This window comes from Pygocentrus nattereri, chromosome 18 (assembly GCF_015220715.1).
Source record: "Pygocentrus nattereri isolate fPygNat1 chromosome 18, fPygNat1.pri, whole genome shotgun sequence".
Lineage (NCBI taxonomy): Eukaryota > Metazoa > Chordata > Actinopteri > Characiformes > Serrasalmidae > Pygocentrus > Pygocentrus nattereri.
This window is the reverse complement of record NC_051228.1, coordinates 37,441,232-37,461,021: the sequence shown is the minus strand read 5'-3', so window position 1 is coordinate 37,461,021 and position 19,790 is coordinate 37,441,232. Positions and strand designations below refer to the sequence as shown.

General features: G+C 42.2%; 1 protein-coding gene and 1 long non-coding RNA gene across 12 annotated transcripts in view; one reads left to right on the top strand and one right to left on the bottom strand.

Moving 5' to 3' along the window:
- fryb (furry homolog b (Drosophila)) overlaps window positions 1-19,790 on the top strand; it is a 111,629-nt gene that overhangs the window by 62,086 nt on the left and 29,753 nt on the right. For 7 of the 11 annotated variants that reach the window (XM_037546980.1, XM_037546981.1, XM_037546974.1 and 4 more), the window contains exons 20-38: window positions 234-320; window positions 1,047-1,306; window positions 1,570-1,759; window positions 2,532-2,659; window positions 4,768-4,825; window positions 4,950-5,041; window positions 6,809-6,981; window positions 8,618-8,778; window positions 9,615-9,725; window positions 9,895-10,049; window positions 10,360-10,459; window positions 10,644-10,815; window positions 11,196-11,452; window positions 11,712-11,858; window positions 12,117-12,285; window positions 12,758-12,848; window positions 13,263-13,345; window positions 17,395-17,545; window positions 19,373-19,476. In XM_037546980.1, coding sequence (XP_037402877.1) covers window positions 234-320; window positions 1,047-1,306; window positions 1,570-1,759; window positions 2,532-2,659; window positions 4,768-4,825; window positions 4,950-5,041; window positions 6,809-6,981; window positions 8,618-8,778; window positions 9,615-9,725; window positions 9,895-10,049; window positions 10,360-10,459; window positions 10,644-10,815; window positions 11,196-11,452; window positions 11,712-11,858; window positions 12,117-12,285; window positions 12,758-12,848; window positions 13,263-13,345; window positions 17,395-17,545; window positions 19,373-19,476 — 2,689 coding nt within the window. The remainder of the gene's footprint in view (window positions 1-233; window positions 321-1,046; window positions 1,307-1,569; window positions 1,760-2,531; window positions 2,660-4,767; window positions 4,826-4,949; window positions 5,042-6,808; window positions 6,982-8,617; window positions 8,779-9,614; window positions 9,726-9,894; window positions 10,050-10,359; window positions 10,460-10,643; window positions 10,816-11,195; window positions 11,453-11,711; window positions 11,859-12,116; window positions 12,286-12,757; window positions 12,849-13,262; window positions 13,346-17,394; window positions 17,546-19,372; window positions 19,477-19,790) is intronic. The other 4 variants (XM_037546975.1, XM_037546973.1, XM_037546983.1 and 1 more) reach the window with 1 other exon arrangement.
- On the bottom strand, window positions 6,762-14,488 carry LOC119265939. Its single transcript, XR_005131768.1, has 2 exons — window positions 14,451-14,488; window positions 6,762-7,021 (listed from the first exon to the last, which is right to left on the bottom strand). It is a non-coding gene; the product is annotated as an uncharacterized LOC119265939 (long non-coding RNA).

The window sequence follows — 19,790 nt, the reverse complement described above, 5'->3', positions numbered from 1 at the left end:
CTAGTGTAAGGCTTTCCCAGAGGTGTAGAGACTGCAAGAAAGGGGGAATAAACCCCCTATTAATACTTTTGATCCTGGAAGATATGTTGAATGAGCAGGTGTTTATAAACATTTGGATGTACAGTGTTTGTTTCAAGCCTTTATGATCAGCCTTTTTCTGTCCATATACACCACTAATAAAGGTAAACTGATCTTAGATGAGCACTAAACTTGTCCCATTTCTGTCCCCAAAGGATGACGATAAACCCATGATTGAGGTGATGGACCAGCTCAGCCCCATAGTTCTGGATAGCTTCGTTCATGTGGCTGTGTCTGACTCGGTAAGCACTTCTAATGTACTTTAATGACTGTGGGTCAGATTCATAAAACATCGCCAGATTTACTGTGACGTTAAGAGCAAATAGCAATAACACATTTGCTCGTTCATAAATAAGGGTTGCCAGCATGTTTTATTTGTTTACGCAGTGTAAGCCGTTCTTTAAAATCATATCCTGTGTGTTTACAATTGTCAGTTTAACTTGGCTTGAGAGAAATCACATTGACCAGAGGAAAGAACATATTTTGCATTATTAATAAAAACCTGTTTCCATTCATACCAAGTAGGTTTTATTTATGAAACACTCTTAAATAACTTGCATTGACCAAAGTACTGTACATCAAATCAGCACACACATAAACAACACAAGTGTAAAATACACAAATTAAGAAGAAGAGTTACATAAGAAGAAAAAAGGATGAATAAAAGAGGTAAAATGAAATAAATAAGATAATAAGTAAAAAAGACGGACTTAAACATGTATAATTACCACAGCCCATCACTATTCATAGGCATATATTTTTCAAAAGACTATAAAATTTCTCAGTTTCAGCATTTGATATGTTGACTTTGTGCTGTTTACATTAAATATAGATTTGACATGATTTGCTCTTTTTCTTTACCTATTGCACAGTGCGCCAACTCTTTGGAATCGGAGTAAAATCTTTTCTTTTACAAGTTTGCAGCATAAAACATTCCCTGCTACTTATGCTTCTGTGTGTGCCTGCAGGCCACTTTGCCCCTGAGCCACCATGTGGACCTGCAGTGGCTGGTGGAGTGGAATGCACGTCTGGTCAACAGCCACTACGATGTTAAGAGCCCCTCTCACGTGTGGATCTTTGCCCAGTCTGTAAAGGATCCCTGGGTGCTGTGTCTCTATAGCTTCCTCCGACAGGAGCACCTCCCTAAACACTGTCCTATGGCTCTGAGCTACGCCTGGCCTTACGCATTCACACGCCTGCAGCTGCTCATGCCTCTGGTGGACCCTAAGTGAGTTCAGAGTGCCCATGTGTGCACCCTTAGCTAAATATAAAGCTCATTATTTTCTGTGTGATTGAAGTTCTCAATGCACTTAACCCACTTGTCATTACTTTTAAGCTATGTGTAAGTTCAGTTTACGATCATTTGTATTCACCTTCTTACAGTAATACAATAATAATGTGGACATAAGCCTAATCCCCTGCTCATATGTGAGATGTTGAGATGTTAAGTGAGCTGCAGTGACCATTAGTATCACTTGTGTGCACCTACAGCAGTCCAGTGTACGCCAAAAAGACCAGCACGCCGGGGCCGGCAGACGGTTATGTGACCCTGTGGCGAAACTACCTGATTCTGTGTCTGGGTGTAGCCAAGCCTAGCATCATGAGCCCGGGCCACCTTAGGGCCTCAACCCCTGAGATCATGGCTACCACACCCGACGGCAGTGTCACTTATGACAACAAGGTAAACTTTCTAGAACAGGGGTCTTTAATTAAAATTCCATAAGGTCCGGTTAGAGAAAATTTCCTCAAGCGAAGGTCTGGAACATCATAACGTCTAACTGGCATCATGATTCAGTGCCACATACTGTTTACTGAAGTAGCCGAGTAGGAATATCAGCATCTTATACAGTCGACAGCTGAATATCAGATCAAATAAAGTCCAGCAAAGTCCAGTTCGGTCAGATTTCAACAACATTTACTGTCAGTTTTCTCTTTTTAGATCACGTCATGTGAAATAATCTCACTTTCTTCTCTGACTGCTGTTTCTCTCCTCGTTCCTCCCCTGTGTGCGCAACTCTCACTCGAGTCTCAGAGCTCATCGTAATGGACAGACCTGATTGGCTGAGTAGCGTCACGTGATATTTTTAACACGTGATTGGTCACGTGAGTCTCCTGGGCCTTTAAAGCTACCGTAAAGGCCAGAAAAGTTACGATAATTAAAATACGACCAGAATTCTGCATAGTTTATCGGTTGTAGGTCCAGGTCCGCATAGGACAGTGTTTGGGTCCAGACTCGGACCGCAGACCGCCTATTAGTGACCTTTGCTCTAGATGCTGTAGCCAATAAACAGCACATTTCATTTTAATGCACAGTAAATTTAAATAAAGATAAAGATAAGCTAAGATGAATGTTGAGCTAAGGACATCCACCAAGCTGAATTCCTCATGAATGTGTCTTAACTGTGTAATAAAACTTGTCTGATGCTGAGGAAAACTGTGTATGTGTGTGTAAGCAGGTAATTGGAACCCCCTCAGTAGCCTGGCTCCTGAAGCAGCTGGTTCCTCTGATGCGACTTGAAAGCATTGAGATGACTGAGTCTCTTGTGCTGGGCTTTGGCCGAACCAACTCCCTTGTCTTCAGGTGAAACTAAACTTTTTTTTCTGCTTTGAATTCTTTTTTCTGGCATGTTGAAATGTGTCAAAAGATTTTAAAGCTCTGAAAGTTCTGTTGTATCATTAAATACTGTGCAAAAGTCAGAGACTACACTTCACGTGTTCAGTTTTTCATCAGAACACATTAAGTAGAGGTTTTTTGCTTTTAATAAGCCTCTCTGAAGAGATTAGAGGTAATCCACATTTAAAGGAAAGTAAGTGGAAAAAGCAGATGAAGATTATTAAAAGATACAGAGAACGTGGGACTCTTATCAGCAGTAACAGATCCTGGACCTGACAGATCCAAGATCAAATGATCAGTGCTTAAAGCTTTAAGAGACAGGAGAAAATCAAACTTCACTATTGCTTAGCCCTTGTGTGGTGTTCAGGTGTGTGGGACCCATTTTCAATGTTTACCAAAAGAAAAAATTAATTTATTATTATTTCAACCATTTGGTTTTTGCTTATTTTCTGTGAAGAACATATAAAATAACCCATTTTCAGTGTCTTCACTCTGTTCACCCCCCCACACGTTTATAATACACATGGGGTGTTGGGCTGAACCTGCAAGGAGTAAAAGTGTGGAGGTGCTGTGCACTTTGCTCTGTTCTCCTCCTACATGGCCTGCTGTTAGTGTGTGTGTGTGTGTGTGTGTGTGTGTGTGTGAGGGTGGACAACATGGCCTGGCTGCTGACTGGCTCCAGCTGCTAAAGGAGAACCCTACGCTGGACACTTTTGATATGTAAAATACGAGATGTTTAAAATACCTTTTTATGGTTATTATTTAAAATAAAAACATTATTGAGGTAACAAAAACATCAACACCACACAAGGGTAAAGATCTGAAAATCTGCAGGTGTTTCTGTCCATCCTTCCACTGTGAGAAGACAATGCTTGTGTCTGACAGGATGTGTCGCTGTCAAGAAGCTGTTGCTGAGAAAATGAAATACACAAAAAGAGGAAAATTAGCAAATTAAACAAAAAACTGCTGATGTTCTCAGCTGCTGGTTCACACACACACACACACACACACACACACATACATTTTTTCTGATGCTGAGATAACATGTACTTAATGGCCATTATAAATGAAGGGTACTGTATACACCGATCAGGCATAACATGAGCCTCGTTTCTACGCTCACTGTCCACTTTATCAGCTCCACTTACTGTAGAGCTGCACTCTGTAGTTCTACAGTTACAGACTGTAGTCCATCTGTTTCTCTGATACTCTGTTACCCTGTTCTTCAGTGGTCAGGACCCCCATGGACCCCCATAGAGCAGGTACTATTCGGGTGGTGGGTCATTCTCAGCACTGCAGTAACACTGACGTGGTGGTGTTGTTAGTGTGTGCTGTGCTGGTACGAGCAGATCAGACACAGCAGTGCTGCTGGAGTTTCGAAACGTAGAAACGAGCGTAGACACAAGGAGGTGGTCCTAATGTTATGCCTGATCAGTGTATATGTCTGAGTTTTGAGGATTAATCTTTCGTTTCTGTGGATGTTAAATGACTTGAGAGCATGATATCTGACACAGAGACTGTGTGACTTGTGAAAGATGATCTATTAAGGTTTACTCCCTTAAATCCATCTAGACATCGGTAAAATGTTCAAGCACCCATATCTTTGTGTTAGAACTCATCCCTTGTAAGTCTTATGGGGAAATGAGGACATTTTTTTCTACATGGTCTTTGTGCTCATAGCACAGATAGCTGTCATACCTCTGAGTAATGCCGGTTTGGGTCAGTCCCTTGAAGTAAATATAATTAACTGTGACACCAAAGGCATGTTTTCCTTGCACAAATGCTCCATAGATGTAAACCTATTTAATTAGGAGAGTGCTTGAAATTTTAGGCATGAATTCTAAAGGTTACATATCAGAGCAAGTTAATGCACACATGGTTTGAACTTCAGAACTTCTATTTCGTCAGGTAGGAATTGAAAACATGCAAGGTATGTAAAGACATGAAGTTCAGTTAGAGTGAACTAGATGGGTCATTTTGAGCTTTTAATCAGTTTGTATGAAGTAAATATTTAGGTTACGCTTATTTAATGTGTTGTGCTTCGGTGTCTCATTGCTGTGTTTGTGTGTGTTCAGGGAGCTAGTAGAGGAGCTTCATCCACTCATGAAAGAAGCTTTAGAGCGAAGACCAGAGGTGAGTGAGCACAGTTGGACTCTGTGTTGGAATCTGGCACTAAAATGCCGTGTTTTGAATTTCTTTCATTGTAGTGTTATTGTCTGTTTGTATAACAACTGATAGAAAGTCTCGATCTTTGCAGAATAAGAAGCGCAGAGAGAGGAGGGATCTGCTGAGGCTGCAGTTGCTGCGTATCTTTGAGCTGCTGGCTGACTCAGGGGTCATCAGTGACAGGTGGGTCGCACATGCTGGACCCTTGCAGCTGTCATATGGTTCACTGTTCTTACACTCTGCACTCAGTTGCTGCAGTTAGGGGACCTGGAACAAAGTACGGCCTCAGTAGCATATTAGCCACAAATGTGACATGTAAGCTGCAAATTTGACCAAAAAGGGCCCAAATCATGGAAAAATGATATTCCCACACTTTTTAAAATTAACATAACGTTTCAAAACGTGGCCTTTCTTACCCAGTCCGTATATGGTCTATACACACACACACACACACACACACACACACAAACACACATACACACTATATTTCCAAAAGTATTCCCTCGTCTGGCTTCACACGCATATGAACTTGAGTGACATCTCATTCTTAATCCATAGGGTTTAATATGATGCCGGCCCACCTTTTGCAGCTATAACAGCTTCAACTCTTCTGGGAAGGCTTTCCACAAGGGTTAGGAGTGTTTATGGGAATTTTTGACAAGCACATTTGTGAGGTCAGACACTGATGTTGGACGAGAAGGCCTGGCTCACAGTCTCCACTCTAATTCATCCCAAAGGTGTTCTTGAGGTCAGGACTCTGTGCAGGCCAGTCAAGTTGTCCAAAATCTCTCGGTGCTGAAGCTTTAAGAGTTCCTTTCACTGGAACTAAGGGGCCGAGCCCAACTCCTGAAAAATGACCCCACACCATGATCCCCCCTCCACCCTCCTGGCAACCGCCAAACCCAGACTCGTCCATCAGATTTCCAGACAGAGAAGCGTGATTGGTCACTCTAGAGAACACGTCTCCACTGCTCTAGAGTCCAGTGGCGGCGCTTTACTCCACTGCATTCCACGCTTTGCATTGCGCTTGGTGATGTAAGGCTTGGATGCAGCTGCTCGGCCATGGAAACCCATTCCATGAAGCTCTCTACGCTGTTCTTGAGCTGATCTGAAGGCCACATGAAGTTTGGAGGTCTGTAGTGATTGACTCTGCAGAAAGTCGGTGACCTCTATGCCCCTCAGCATCCGCTGACCGCTCTGTCATTTTACGTGGCCGACCACTTCGTGGCTGAGTTGCTGTCGTTCCCAATCTCTTCCACTTTGTTATAATCCCACTGACAGTGGACTGTGGAATATTTAGTAGTGAGGAAATTTCACGACTGGACTTGCTGCACAGGTGGCGTCCGATCACGGCACCACGCTGGAATTCACTGAGCTCCTGAGAGCGACCCATTCTTTCACTAATGTCTGTAGAAGCAGTCTGCAGGCCTAGGGGCTCGGCTTTATACACCTGTGGCCACGGAAGTGATTGGAACACCTGAATTCGATGATTTGGACGGGTGACTGAAAACTTGGAAATATAGTGTGTGTATGTGTGTGTATTCACCTTACAGCACCTTACACCTTAAAAGCACAGTAAAATAAACTGCCTGTTTCATTCTAGGGATGAAGAGAGATTGGAAAGTGGTCATGTAAAAATTAAGTATTAAGTATTTTTTGGTACATAGATGTTTTAAATGGAGACCTCAAGGGAAATAAAAGACAATTGTAGGATATGGGCCATTTCATTGGTTATATTCATTTTTGTATTGTATTACATTGTGTTTGCTGTATTGTTATAGTGATGCTTTAATGTTGTGAACAGCCATGCTAGATAAGAGCTGAAAACAAAAGCAATGTCCTCCCGTTAGGCTGCATAGTCAAAGAACATGAATCTGAATACTTAGAAACAGGAAGGCATAAATAACTCTTCATCACTTTTATTTGTTCCTCACTGTTCCTCTCACGCAGCACTAACGGGGCGTTAGAGAGAGATTCTTTGGCTCTTGGTGCTCTCTTTCTGGAGTATGTGGACCTGACGCGCATGCTGCTGGAGGCCGAGAACGATAAAGAGCTGGAGATTTTGAAGGACATCCGATCCCATTTCAGTGGCATGGTGGCCAACCTCATCCAGTGTGTCCCAGGTATTCAGAGTGACCATCTCTGTTTCAGCCTTTTCTGCTCCTAAAGACATGAATGCAGAGTAATATTTAATCATTGCAATTATTTTTTAGTCTTTCAGTCTTTCTGCTCCACTGGTTAAGTACCAGTGCTTATTTACTACACCAGGGGTCAGCAACATGCGGCTCTTTTACTGCCCTGTTGCGGCTCCACAGCTGAATTAGATTAGTAGATAATAATAAAATAATCCTCCTTTACAGTAAATCAGCTGATCGTTCAACACAGTTTAACAGTAAGTAGACGTAAACACTGGAGTTACTGTGTAAGGTTCACAGAGTCGCAGACGAACGCGGATGAAAGACGAAGGTGATTTAATAAAGTTAAATCCACGGTCGTCACAAAGGGGCAAAACACACAGAGTCCAAGTCCAGGCAAAGTTCACAAAAACACAAATCCAATAACACCGGTAAAGGTACACAAAGGGTGAGGCAGAAGTCAGAAGTCAACCACGAATCACAAAGTCAAAAAACCATATAAACAATCAAACAATGAACGCTCAGTAAGTCTCTAAGAAAACAAAACTTCGCAAAGGACAGATTAAAAGCCCGGGCATTTAAGTACTCTGTGTTAAGAGTCACCTGATACACAAGACAGGTGAACCAAGTCAGTAATCAGGAGACTGAGATCTCTGATAGGAGCGTTGTGTGGAGTCCACTTCCTCCATAGGAGGTTCCGAAAGCGTGACATAATGTAGAACTGCTAATTCACCCTTTAACCCTGAAGATCAGTGCAGACTGTTGGTCACTGTAGCAACACAGACAGCAGTCTCGTTACCAACTAGTAGCTAATGATAAAGCAAAGAGAGAGATTTAAGACGAAAATCAGTGATTTGGAGACGATCGGATGGTTTCCTGATACGTTTAATCTGCAATGAGAAACTGTCAAACACTAAGACGTCACCAAGCTGAAGTCGCTTCTCATTCGCCAGCTTTGTGTGAATTTTCAGCAGCAGCAGGCACCATTTAAGGTGGAACTGGAAAATTCAAACGAGAAGCTGGTGAATGAGAAGTGACTTCAAATGTTGAGAGACTTTTTACAAGAAACTGTTCTACATTTGTAGGAAAGTTTCCTGCCAGAGATGCGAGAAAAGCAACTATAGCTGAGCTAAAGATTAAAGCAGAGCAAAATACGTCTGCATTTTGGTTGCAGTACATCAGCACATACTGAGACACATTTACTGCCCAGATGGTAAAATGGACATAAAATATTGTGGCTCTCAAGGTGGTTTGATTTGACAAAGTGGCTCTTTTTAACATTTGGTTGCCGCCCTCTGAGCTACACCTTCATTGTAACTAATATCACTGAGACTGACTGCAGACGTTCATGTATCAGAAACAGGACATGTGAATATTTTACACAGTATTTTACGCCACCATGTGAGAATTGGCTTAATATCATCAGGAGATCGCAAGAGTACAGTTGGCCTTGCTCTCTCTGGGTGGGTAGAACGTCCCTCGTTCTCCCCCCGTCGCTCAGCGTAGGTGTCTTTTAGCTGAGATAACAGAACTATCGGTCGGTCACTTATATCCATACTCCCCACCCATTTGCGTCTGTGCTTGTTCTCAGTGACAATAAGTTGTCTTCTCTTTCTCTGACTAGTGCACCACAGAAGATTCCTCTTCCCTCAGCAAAGTCTGCGCCATCACCTCTTCATCCTCTTCAGCCAGTGGGCTGGCCCCTTCAGCGTCATGTTTACGCCTCTGGACCGCTACAGCGACCGCAACCACCAGATTACACGATACCAGTACTGTGCTTTAAAGGTACAGAATGCTACCAAATCCTAGGAAGCACTAGATACTAAAATGACATCAAGCTACCAAATCACATCCATTAATGTGCTTTAAAGGTGCTAGTAAATCACACCAGCGCTTCTGGGCTTGAGGTACAATTAGGTGATGTAGTAGAGAGTATTGCCCTTGAAGGGCTTGTACTTTAACTGATGTATGGGTGCAGAAAGCTTCTTAGGAGAGGGCTGAAAAAACTTTGAATTTGTGACCAGTATAACCTGTTTTACAGTCTTTTATGCCTGCAGAGTGTAGACTTTTTGGGGTTTTCATTCCTCATTTAGGCTTTTGTGAGTGCTATAATGGGAATGCAATCATTTGTAGATGAACTTGTTTGCTCAATGTCTTTATTTCAGTGTAAGGGTTAACTCAACCAACAGCCAAGAGTGAGTCGCTGGGAATTCTGTCAAGATTACATTTACCTCTCACAAATGATTGGAAACTCAAAATGCTATCAACATGTTCAAGACAGTTTGATGGCTGGGTTCATTTTATGTTGCCTAATCATGTGGAAAGATGAAACTGGTTGCTGAAAGAACCTGTATGGTTGAATTGCCAAGCAGAACACTGTCTGTTTGAAAATTCCCCAGACTGTTTTCCTTTTTTTCTGAACGTCATGACAGCTGGTGTGAGTTTTTGTGTAAAAGGTGTGGCACACATTTTCTCTTTTCCTGGGACTGACTATGTAATATAGATTCTCTTGCAAAAACATTCCCTCGTTTTTTCTGACACTTCGCCTCACCATCGTTGACATGATTGTGTATTGAAGAGAACATTTGTGTTTATTGCTTGTGTGCATGTTTGCCCTCCAGGCCATGTCAGCAGTGTTGTGTTGCGGGCCTGTCTTTGATAATGTGGGTCTCTCTACTGATGGCTATCTCTACAAATGGCTGGACAATATCCTCGGATGCCACGATTTGCGAGTAAGACTCATCTCATTGTAGTAAATGTCCCAACATAGCTGAATGTCATTACCATTGAAGCAGGACTACCTTTGATCATAAGTAGCCATTGTTATGTATCTAGTTGTTTCATGCTGTCTGAATTACTATAGTCTTAATTTTCACTGTATAACTGATTGCGTCATTCCAGGTGCATCGACTGGGCTGTGAGGTGGTAATCCTGCTTCTAGAACTGAACCCAGATCAAGTGAATCTGTTTAACTGGGCAGTGGATCGCTGCTTCACCGGTTCCTACCAGCTGGCCTCAGGCTGCTTCAAAGCCATTGCTACAGTGTGTGGGAGCAGGTAGGAGCATACTATGAGTAAGCACACAGATATGGATCTGTATACATGAAGATGGAGTGCTAATCTAGGATCTGTACCTGTCCATAAGATCATTTTGTACATACACTAAATCTGGTCCTAGATCAGTGCTTTCATTCTGAGAAACAAACACAGGCCCTGATATGAATTCACTTCTTTATAATCCTAATGTGGGTGTAATAGTGTGGATTATGACAGTCAAAACTGATTACTAATATGTAGTTCCCAGAATGCGTAATTAGAGCATCACTACAATGCAAAAGCAAGTTTTTTTTTCTTTGTTTTTGTTCAGAAACTATCCATGTGACATTGTGACCCTGCTGAACCTGGTCCTCTTTAAATCATCTGACACCAGCAGAGAGATCTATGAGATCTCTATGCAGCTCATGCAGGTAAGAGACTGTTCCTTACCATCTTTTATAATCTTACAGTACTTTCAAAGTATTGCATATTAACGTATCGTGTTCGTAATTCATTTTCTGTAAGATGTAGATAGTCATAATCAGCTTCCTTAGATTAGATGTTTTCATATATTTCATTTTTGACACGTTTTTCCTCCTTGCTGGGTGTTTACAGGTTCTGGAAGCAAAACTATCAGTGTACTCTAAAAGGATTGTGGGACAGAAGGCGGGAAATATCCTGTACGGCACTCATGGTCCACTGCCGCCCCTCTATAGTGTCTCCCTCTCACAGCTCTCCAACCAGCTTGCCTGCATGTACCCAGAGCTCACTCTACCCCTCTTCTCAGGTACATTTTATCTGTTGCTTTATGAGCGTATGCCCACGTAGGTGTAACCTACAACTAAAATCGTCCCATGTTGTACAGTAGAGGGCTCATGAGCAATAGTGGTGATAAGTCAGCAAACCAGAAGGAGAAGGAGATTGAAGCAGCTCTCAGGACTCCTCTTCACTCTACTGTAGGAAGTGGTCCTCATTCTCTTTACATTTATGGCATCTTATCCAGAGCGTCACACAGGTGTTAGGAGTCTTGCCCAAGGACTCTTATTAGTATAGTGTAGGGAGCTTACCCAGGCTAGGATTGAACCCCAGTGTGCAGAATAGAAGGCAGAGGTGTTACCCCCTACATTATAACAACCTTTACACATCCTTACTTTTTTCCACACACAGAGGTCAGCCAAAGGTTCCCCACCACTCACCCCAACGGCAGGCAGATCATGCTGACCTATCTGCTGCCATGGCTGAACAACATCGAGCTGGTTGACACAGGACTCCTACCCCCAGCTTCCAGCCCCTGCACCCCCGAGGAGGAGACCCGAGAACAGACAGACGGCATAGGCCTGGCCCACCGGCTCAAGGGCAACGGCTGGGGCTCCCTGCAGGCCACCTCTCTGGTTCTGAACAACCTGATGTACATGACCGCCAAGGTACGATTCAATAGACTGACCATTCTGCTTAATAACTAGTAGTATGACTACTGTTACATCTTGCAGTTCATTGTCTTTTGTTTTCAGTCCATGCATGTTTTATAAAAACTACAGTAAATATTGCCTTACTTGAACTGATATTATTGCTAAGTTTAAAATGACTGTAAAATGTGAAGAAAAGCAAGTAACCCTGAATTTAACTGATAAGCTTAAACTAGTTTTTACGGCTGTGTGTGGTATGTTTTTTTTTTTTCCTCAGTATGGTGATGAGCTTCCAGGCCCAGAGATGGAGAATGCTTGGAACGCTCTTGTGACCAACGACAAATGGAGCAACAATCTGCGAATCACGCTGCAGTTCCTCATCAGTCTGTGTGGGGTCAGCAGTGACACCACACTACTGCCTTATGTAAGGACACATGCACACATACAGTAGTACTGTGTTGCACTTTTCCACATTTTTTATTTTGGGGAACAGCAAAGCCCTCTTGCATCACCTGAATGTTCTTGTTTTGTTTAGGGGCAGGGGGGGTGTTATTTGACACATGCCCTTAGTTTAGGACTATCTGAGATAAAACTGTAAGCACCAGGGACCACAAAGAAAATTCTAATGAATTAAACGTTGTTGCTTAGCCAAAGGCATATATGTGTTTTTCTCTGCTTTCAGATTAAGAAGGTGGTAATCTACCTGTGTCGGAACAACACCATTCAGACTATGGAGGAGTTGCTGTTTGAACTGCAGCAGACTGACCCAGTCAACCCTGTAGTGCTGCACTGTGACAACCCACCATTCTACCGCTTTGCTGCCAGCAGCAAGATCTCAGCAGTGGCCTCAGGTGACATATTCACATAGATTATTAAGTGAAGTGATGCTTTTTTAATCCCACAATCGGGGAAATTCCACCTCCGCATTTAACCCATCCATGAAGTGAAACACCACATACACACTAGTGAATAAACACACACTAGGGGACAGGGAGCACACTTGCCCAGACTGGTGGGCAGCCCTATCCACGGCGCCCGGGGAGCAGTTGGGGGTTAGGAGTCTTGCTCAAGGACACCTCAGTCATGGACTGTCGGCCCTGGGGATCAAACCGGCAACCTTCCGGTCACAGGGCCGGTTCCCTAACCTCCAGCCCACGACTGCCCCAGAGTACTTTATTTTTACATTTAGTGCCAACATAACTTAGTACAGTTTATTTTTTGGTAAGTAAGTAAGACTTATGGAGGTGTTTCTGCCTACATTAAGTGTGTTTTTCTGTCTTTTGAGTGGTTTGGTCTCATTTTTTCTTTGTTTGTTTCATGAAGGCACAACATCCAGCAGCAACACTGTAGTGGCAGGCCAAGAGAACTTCCAAGAGACGGATGAGGCAAAGATAGTCAGAGAGAACGAAGAGAGGTATCAAATGTCCTTTTACTGTCCTGCCTTTACAGTCACTTCCGCCTTTGAAATATATTTATGAGCATTTTAACATTTTGTCTTAGGCATCTCAGCAAATTGTTTAAAACCATCATCACAGGAAGTGTATTTTTGCTAATAGAAATACTATGTATCTTTAAAATGCATAAAAATAAACACAGATACAGCTAAAAGTAACAAATGTTTTGTTTTCAAAAACTATATTGTAAGCTATATAGACAATTCGGCTCCACATTGCTCCTCAGTGCTCATTAAACATGGATTTGTTTAATTCTATCACCAGCCTGATCTAACTTAGTAGTGATGAGATGCCTACTACACAATTACAAAGCTTTCGAAATACCATTTTTGTGTGTCGAATTGACGTGTTTGTGTGTTTATGTGTTTGTCTAGGTTAAGTAATGCTGCTCGAGCTCATAACCGGTTAGAGTCACGTTACAGTAACAGCTCTGGAGGCTCTTACGATGAGGAGAAAAGTGAGTACATTTTTATCGCTGACCCTGGACTCCTAGAGGGTCATGGGGGAGCTGAATGTTGCATAATACTGCTACTCCCAGTCAAGTTAGCCACTCCAGGCAGTTGACACTGATAGAATTCTTCAAATTACAACTCAGGGTGACAGGCTTTTAACGTTTGTTTGTATGTGACAGTAATGTTGTAAGATAGAGGTGAGAAGGGAATGTTGAAAACTGTCAAGGTACTGGTTATGCTGCATTCACATGTTTGCGTTAGAAGAACAACGGCAAACTGGATATTCCATCGTTTACAGTGAAGCTGGAACAGAAAACTCTGCCAGCATCCGCAGTGGTAAGCGGAACGTTTGGCCGAGAGTTCCGTTTTCCCAACTTTTGCCGTAGACTGCACTGGTGAAATAAACTGGGTGTTGATTTTTGCGAGATGCCAAATGGCTTGTTGTTGAATTTGAGATTAACCCAATATTATACAACAAAAATACAAGCGTATAGAGTGTCCTTCTGCCTTTTTCCACCTTAAATAAACAGTCTACACCGCTAAAGCTCTCCTGTGATTATCATCTAGTTTCACTGGTAGGGATTAGCTTCATGCCAAACATGTGAATGCAGAATTAGTTCGTCACTTCTTTTTTTTAGTAATGTAAACATTACATTGTCAAACTTCACTAATTTAACCTGATCTATTGTTCAAGCATGTCTTTTTGAATCCATGTTGTCTATGAAACACACATTTAAGTACAGAGAACTGTGTGCGGCTCGTGTGCGTACTTGTGCCCACATGTCTGTTTGGCTACGTTCACGTTACCAGGTTGAAGTGGCATAAATCTGTTTTTTTTTTTTTTGCCCTAATGTGGCTGAGATCCGATGTTTTCAGGGCTGTGTGGGCACAAATCTGATCTTTTCAAATGCAACCTGAGCCACTTTCATATGAGGTCCTAGATCGGACACGTATCTGATTAGTGGCCATGTGACCTTGATGTGACACTCAGATTGGAATTCATGTGATTTTTTTTTTCCACTGCGTGTGCGCCGTCATTCAGCGTTACCACGGCAACAGCAGCGAACAGAGGTTAAAGCCTGCAAATATTGGAAAAGCAGCTCATCTCACCTTTTCCTCCTTCGTCTGGCTCTAATAACGAAGCTGAGAGCTGATCAGAGTTAATGATCTTCTCAGCGAAGCTCGTTCTGCTCGTTAGTTTGTGCTGATGATGCAGTGATTCAGTCACGTGACGTTACTGAGTAGGAGGAGCTCATGAGGGTCAGTTCAGGCCGGTTCATCACATTAATGACCGATTTGAGTCTCTTACCTAAACGAGTGTTGCACTTGCAGCTGCAGATGAGTTAGACCAGTCAGAAGATAAGCAGTCTGACACGTTACTTTCAGCACTCAAGACTCAAGCTAGAAAAGCGGATATGCTGGTCTTTTGGGCCAAAAACAGGTGTGGAATTTTAATTTATAGCATGCAATTGCATTTTAAATTGCAGTCTCGGTATTGTTAAGAAATTTGAAGTAGTATCCTACACTACCTCATTTATTGTACCTACGGTGGTCCTGGAAAGTTTGTGAACCCTTAGCATTTTCTCTATTTCTGCAATTAAACAAATGACACAAAAATATTAGACTTGGTCATCTATTTATTGAGTCTAATATTTTTGTGTCATTTGTTTAATTTGGTTCTTTTGGTTCATGACTTGTGTGAAAATCTGATTAAGTTTTAGGGCAATATTAAAAATATAGATCTGTGCTGCAGGCCGGTATCATGCCTGTACAAAAAGTACAGTTTTATATTGTCACTGTCCAAAGAACAAGAAGTCTCTGAAATAGTAACTTGACAGGACAAGGCAAAAACACTCTTATCTTTCAAAGGAATTTAATGTAAAGAGCTTTTATTCCAAGCAATTTTAGAGCATTTCTATTCATCACGAAATTTTCATACAACGTAAGAGACAGGTATGTTGAAATGATGTAGAAAATAGAAAATGGACCAAAATGAAGATTTCTTGGACAGCGACAGTAAATTTTTGACAAGGATCACAGCATCAGGATTTGGACAAAAGGCTTTATGTCTCAAGAGAAACAATCGTGAATCAGTTCTTGCACAGTTTGACATCAAGCGTTTGACTAAAGGTGTCAGGCTAAGCCACAAACATCCTGGATGGATGGTAAGTTTCTTCCACTGCTACTTTAGTTTTAGTCTGATTACAGTAAAATTACAGAAAGAAAATGCGGGTTTTGTGTAAAAAAATAAAGTAATACCCCCATTCTGTGAAGTCTTGGTTTACCTATTTACCAAGCTTATTTTCCAAATAAGAGCATTCTGTTACAGGCCTGTGTGTGTGTGTGTGTGTGTGTGTGTGTGTGTGTGTGTGTGTGTGTGTGTGTGTGTGTGTGTGTGTGTGTGTGTGTGTGAGCAACTTGGGTGTGGGAACCATGAGAGCTTGACCTGCATACCTGGCATGACTGCTCAGAGAGAGTGGCACAGCACATGAGCCCACAGTGAAGATTAACGATATGCTGCTAGTGGCATTGCTGCACATGCATCAGACTTGCGTCATACTGGATGGTCAAGTGGCACAGACTGTCCTCCTGTTTGACTGTTGGAATACTCTGTGCCTGATCAGTCAAACATCTAGAAAAGTTTAAACAAGAACCAGTGTCCAGGATCATGCTGTTCGTGAGTTCAGACCATGCCTTCAACATGTGGTATGAGGGAGAATTGATTGAGGGAGGGGGTGGTGGGGGGGACTCTGAGAACTTGGGCTGGAGTTCTGGGCACCTTCTGACTGTAGCTAGAAGGCCAGATCCCCCCTCATAGCTGTAGTAGGACTGATCTAGGACTGAGGAACAGGGAGGAGATGGGGTGGAGGTGGGGACTGCGAACATTTCATTACGGGAACGGAAGGTGAGGATGTGAATTTATAGGACGTTGGATTGAATGACGGAGGGGTTTCAGCCATGCCCCTCCCTCCAAACGTCAGTTATAACTACATTTGGAGTAAAACCTTGTATCTCCAATTTTGTCGACCACATTTCATGATGAACAGACTGACAGAAAAGCACCAGAATTAATTGGGGAAAAAATCAAGTTTCATTAACTTCCTTTCAAGCTTTTTTTAATGAGTCTAACACACTCAGTCTAACTCAAGAAAACAAGCTTGTTAAAGAGCTGAAGAGTTGGATCAGGTGGGCTGGGGAACAGGGAAAACGCGGATATCTGCAGAGCTGGGGTATTGGACATCACTCGATAGTATGTTTACTCTATGAATGGAAAATAATGACATAATAGTTGAAAGTAATAAATTCTAATGAAACTTTTGCTGGTGGTTTTAAACACTGTGTCCACTCACTGTCCACTCTGTTAGACACACCTGCGTTGTTGGTCCACCTTGTAGATGTAAAGCCAGAGACAACTGCTCATCTCTTTCTGTATAGTATGAGCTAATCATCCTCTAGTCCTTCATCAGTGGTCACAGGACGCTGTCAGCTGGATCTTTTTGGTTGGTGGACTATTCTCAGTCCAGCAGCGACACTGAGGTGTTTAAAAACTCCAGTAGCTCTGCTGTGTCTGATCCACTCATACCAGCACAACACACACTAACACACCACCACCACGTCAGTGTTACTGCAGTGCTGAGAATGACCCACCACCCAAACAGTACCTGCTCTGTGAGGGTCCATGGGGGTCCTGACCACTGAAGAACAGGGTAACAGAGTATCAGAGAAACAGATGGACTACAGTCTGTAACTGTAGAACTACAGAGTGCAGCTATACAGTAAGTGGAGCTGATAAGATGGACAGTGAGTGTAGAAACAAGGAGGTGGTCAGAATGTTCTGCCTGATCGGTGTATTTTGCTCACTTGTGTAGCTGTAACAAAATTTCTAAATGGGGAAAAAAATCTTTCTTTAGGGTCAAATGTGATTAATCAAGATTAACTACACCAAATAATGTGATTTGCTTAATTATTGGAATAATTTTGACAGTTTGACAGTCCTAAAGTAAATCTTAGGCCACTATATGATATAAACAGTTTGCTGTGACTGTGTCGGCAGATGACCCTCTCCCACCATACGCTGGCTGGCTGCTCAATGTGTTGGAGAGTAATCGACCCCAGCCTTTGCCCATGCCAGTTAACGGAGGCTGCTGGGCTCCACTAGTGGACTACCTGCCTGAGACCATCACGCCACGAGGGCCCCTCCACAGGTAACTCCTGTTGCTATAGGGAAGCTTGTTAACTTTCTGATTGTTGGAACACTGTTTGTTTTAGCTTTGAACACCAAGTCCTAAGCACTGTTTAAGTCCAGGACATGTTTATTTGGAAAACTTGTCAGCTGATCTTGTCACATTTATTGCTTTATTGCTCCGTTATAAACATTAGGACTCATATTAATATTTACCTAGACGTAAACCTGCTCACATTCGCACAGCCGTCCTGTGTCAGCTCTTAATATAAAGTGCCTTTTGTTCAGATTTTCTTTCAGTCTTATAAAACCATATTATGGCAATAAGCCCCTGTGTTTTACCTCTGTTTGTGTACCAATGGAGCGCTGTTGTTTTGTTGCTACGACGACCGTGGTCCTTTGCAGTAGCCTCATGACAGTGTTTTCTTTGTTTTGGTTTTTTTTTATGACGGAGGTATAGTGTTAAAAGAATGAGTAGTGTGTGGCACTTAGGACCAGGACATGTTGTCTGTGAATGTATGATTGTGTACATGTGTCTGTTTATGAACTTTTGTCAGGCTAATCAGATCTGGACAGACTCGCGGTGACACCTGAGAGAGGGAAAAATGTCACACCCTTTATCAAGATGCCTTTGTTATGAACGCTCTGGCCAAATGGAATAACACAAAGCATAGCTGCTAAATATATACACCCTGACACACTGCGTTATTCATAGAGTCGAAACACGTTTAAATCACATACAAACCGCTGTTCCTTATTAGTTTAGCATCATTTCAACTGATAATTGAAGCACATCTTTGCATCCTCGTTAGAGACCGGTGGGGACTTTGGGTGGGGTGTATTTAAGGTAAAAGTCTGCCCAGGCATTTAAATTGAAGCCCAAACCTGATCCGTACCTGTGATGTTCAGGCTTTACTTCAGGCTTTACTTCTTTAACACCTGCAGCCTTTAAACACACGTTTACATTTGGCACGAAAGTAATGTGTGGCCACCAGCCTTTTCATTTCTGAATCCTGCAGAAAATACAAGGCCGCACATTCTTTTGCTGCTTCTCTTGACCGGTATGCCACAAGAATCATAAGCAATACAGTTCATAGAATAGGTTTTAGATATTAGATATTAATATTCCTGCAAATAAAACCAAAAGACCCTGGAAGCTCTCACATACTTGGCTTACCAGTCTCATGCACGGTGACTTATTTTCAGTGCAACCGCCCTCTTTTTGGCAACACTATCACAAGCTTGTGCAATGGTATGTTAATGGGAAAAGGTGGTGTACTTCAGAGCAAACATAGGGCTTTTTGAGCCTGATGTTCATCTACCCTCTAGATCAGCACAGGTCTCAGAAGATGACCAGAGTCAGAATAATATAGGTAATAATCAGGAGGTATAAATGAATAGGTTTATATATATATATATATATATATATATATATATATATATATATATATATATATATAATGTAGCCGGAGTTGCATGTACTAATTGAAGTTTAATTTGCATTCCTGTTAGTTCCCTTACATCACCATAGGAAGTTCTCACATATGTTAAAGTGTGACAGCTTCATATATATATATATATATATATATATATATATGCCTAAATGCATCGAGTTGCGGCCATGTGATTGGCTGATAAGCTATTTGTGTTAACAAGCAATTGGATACCTAATAAAGTATACCAAAAATAATTGAGTACCTAATAAAGTGGCCAGTGAGTGTACAATGGTAGCTACTGCAGACCTCACAAAGAATTAGCTTAGAATAACACCAAATCAAAGCTAGGAAGCTGGGAAAGGGGATCTGACTGTACTACATGGACTAAGGTGTGTGTTGTTCCATATTGGCAGGTGTAACATTGCAGTGATCTTCATGACAGAGATGGTGGTGGACCACAGTGTGCGAGAGGACTGGGCCCTGCATCTACCTCTTCTTCTGCACGCCCTTTTCCTCGGTAACACCAAATAACACTGTTATTTACTTCTTTGTAATTCTCTTTTCTTTTTATCTTTCTTCCGTTATACCTAAGTGGGAAACTGCAACATATCGGTTCAGCAACAATTGGCCAGCCCAGATTAAAATACCTGTGCGCATATTGTGTGGATGTGTTAGTTAGGGCTGGAATGACTGGGGCTCCAGAGTAGTGCAACCGTCTAAGCGTTGGCCCTGTCATCAGGAGATCACGAGTTTGATCCCTAGTAATGCTACAGCCATCCAGGAATTGGAGCGGCAGTTTGAAAAGATGCGGAGATGCTTCACAGGTCTTGG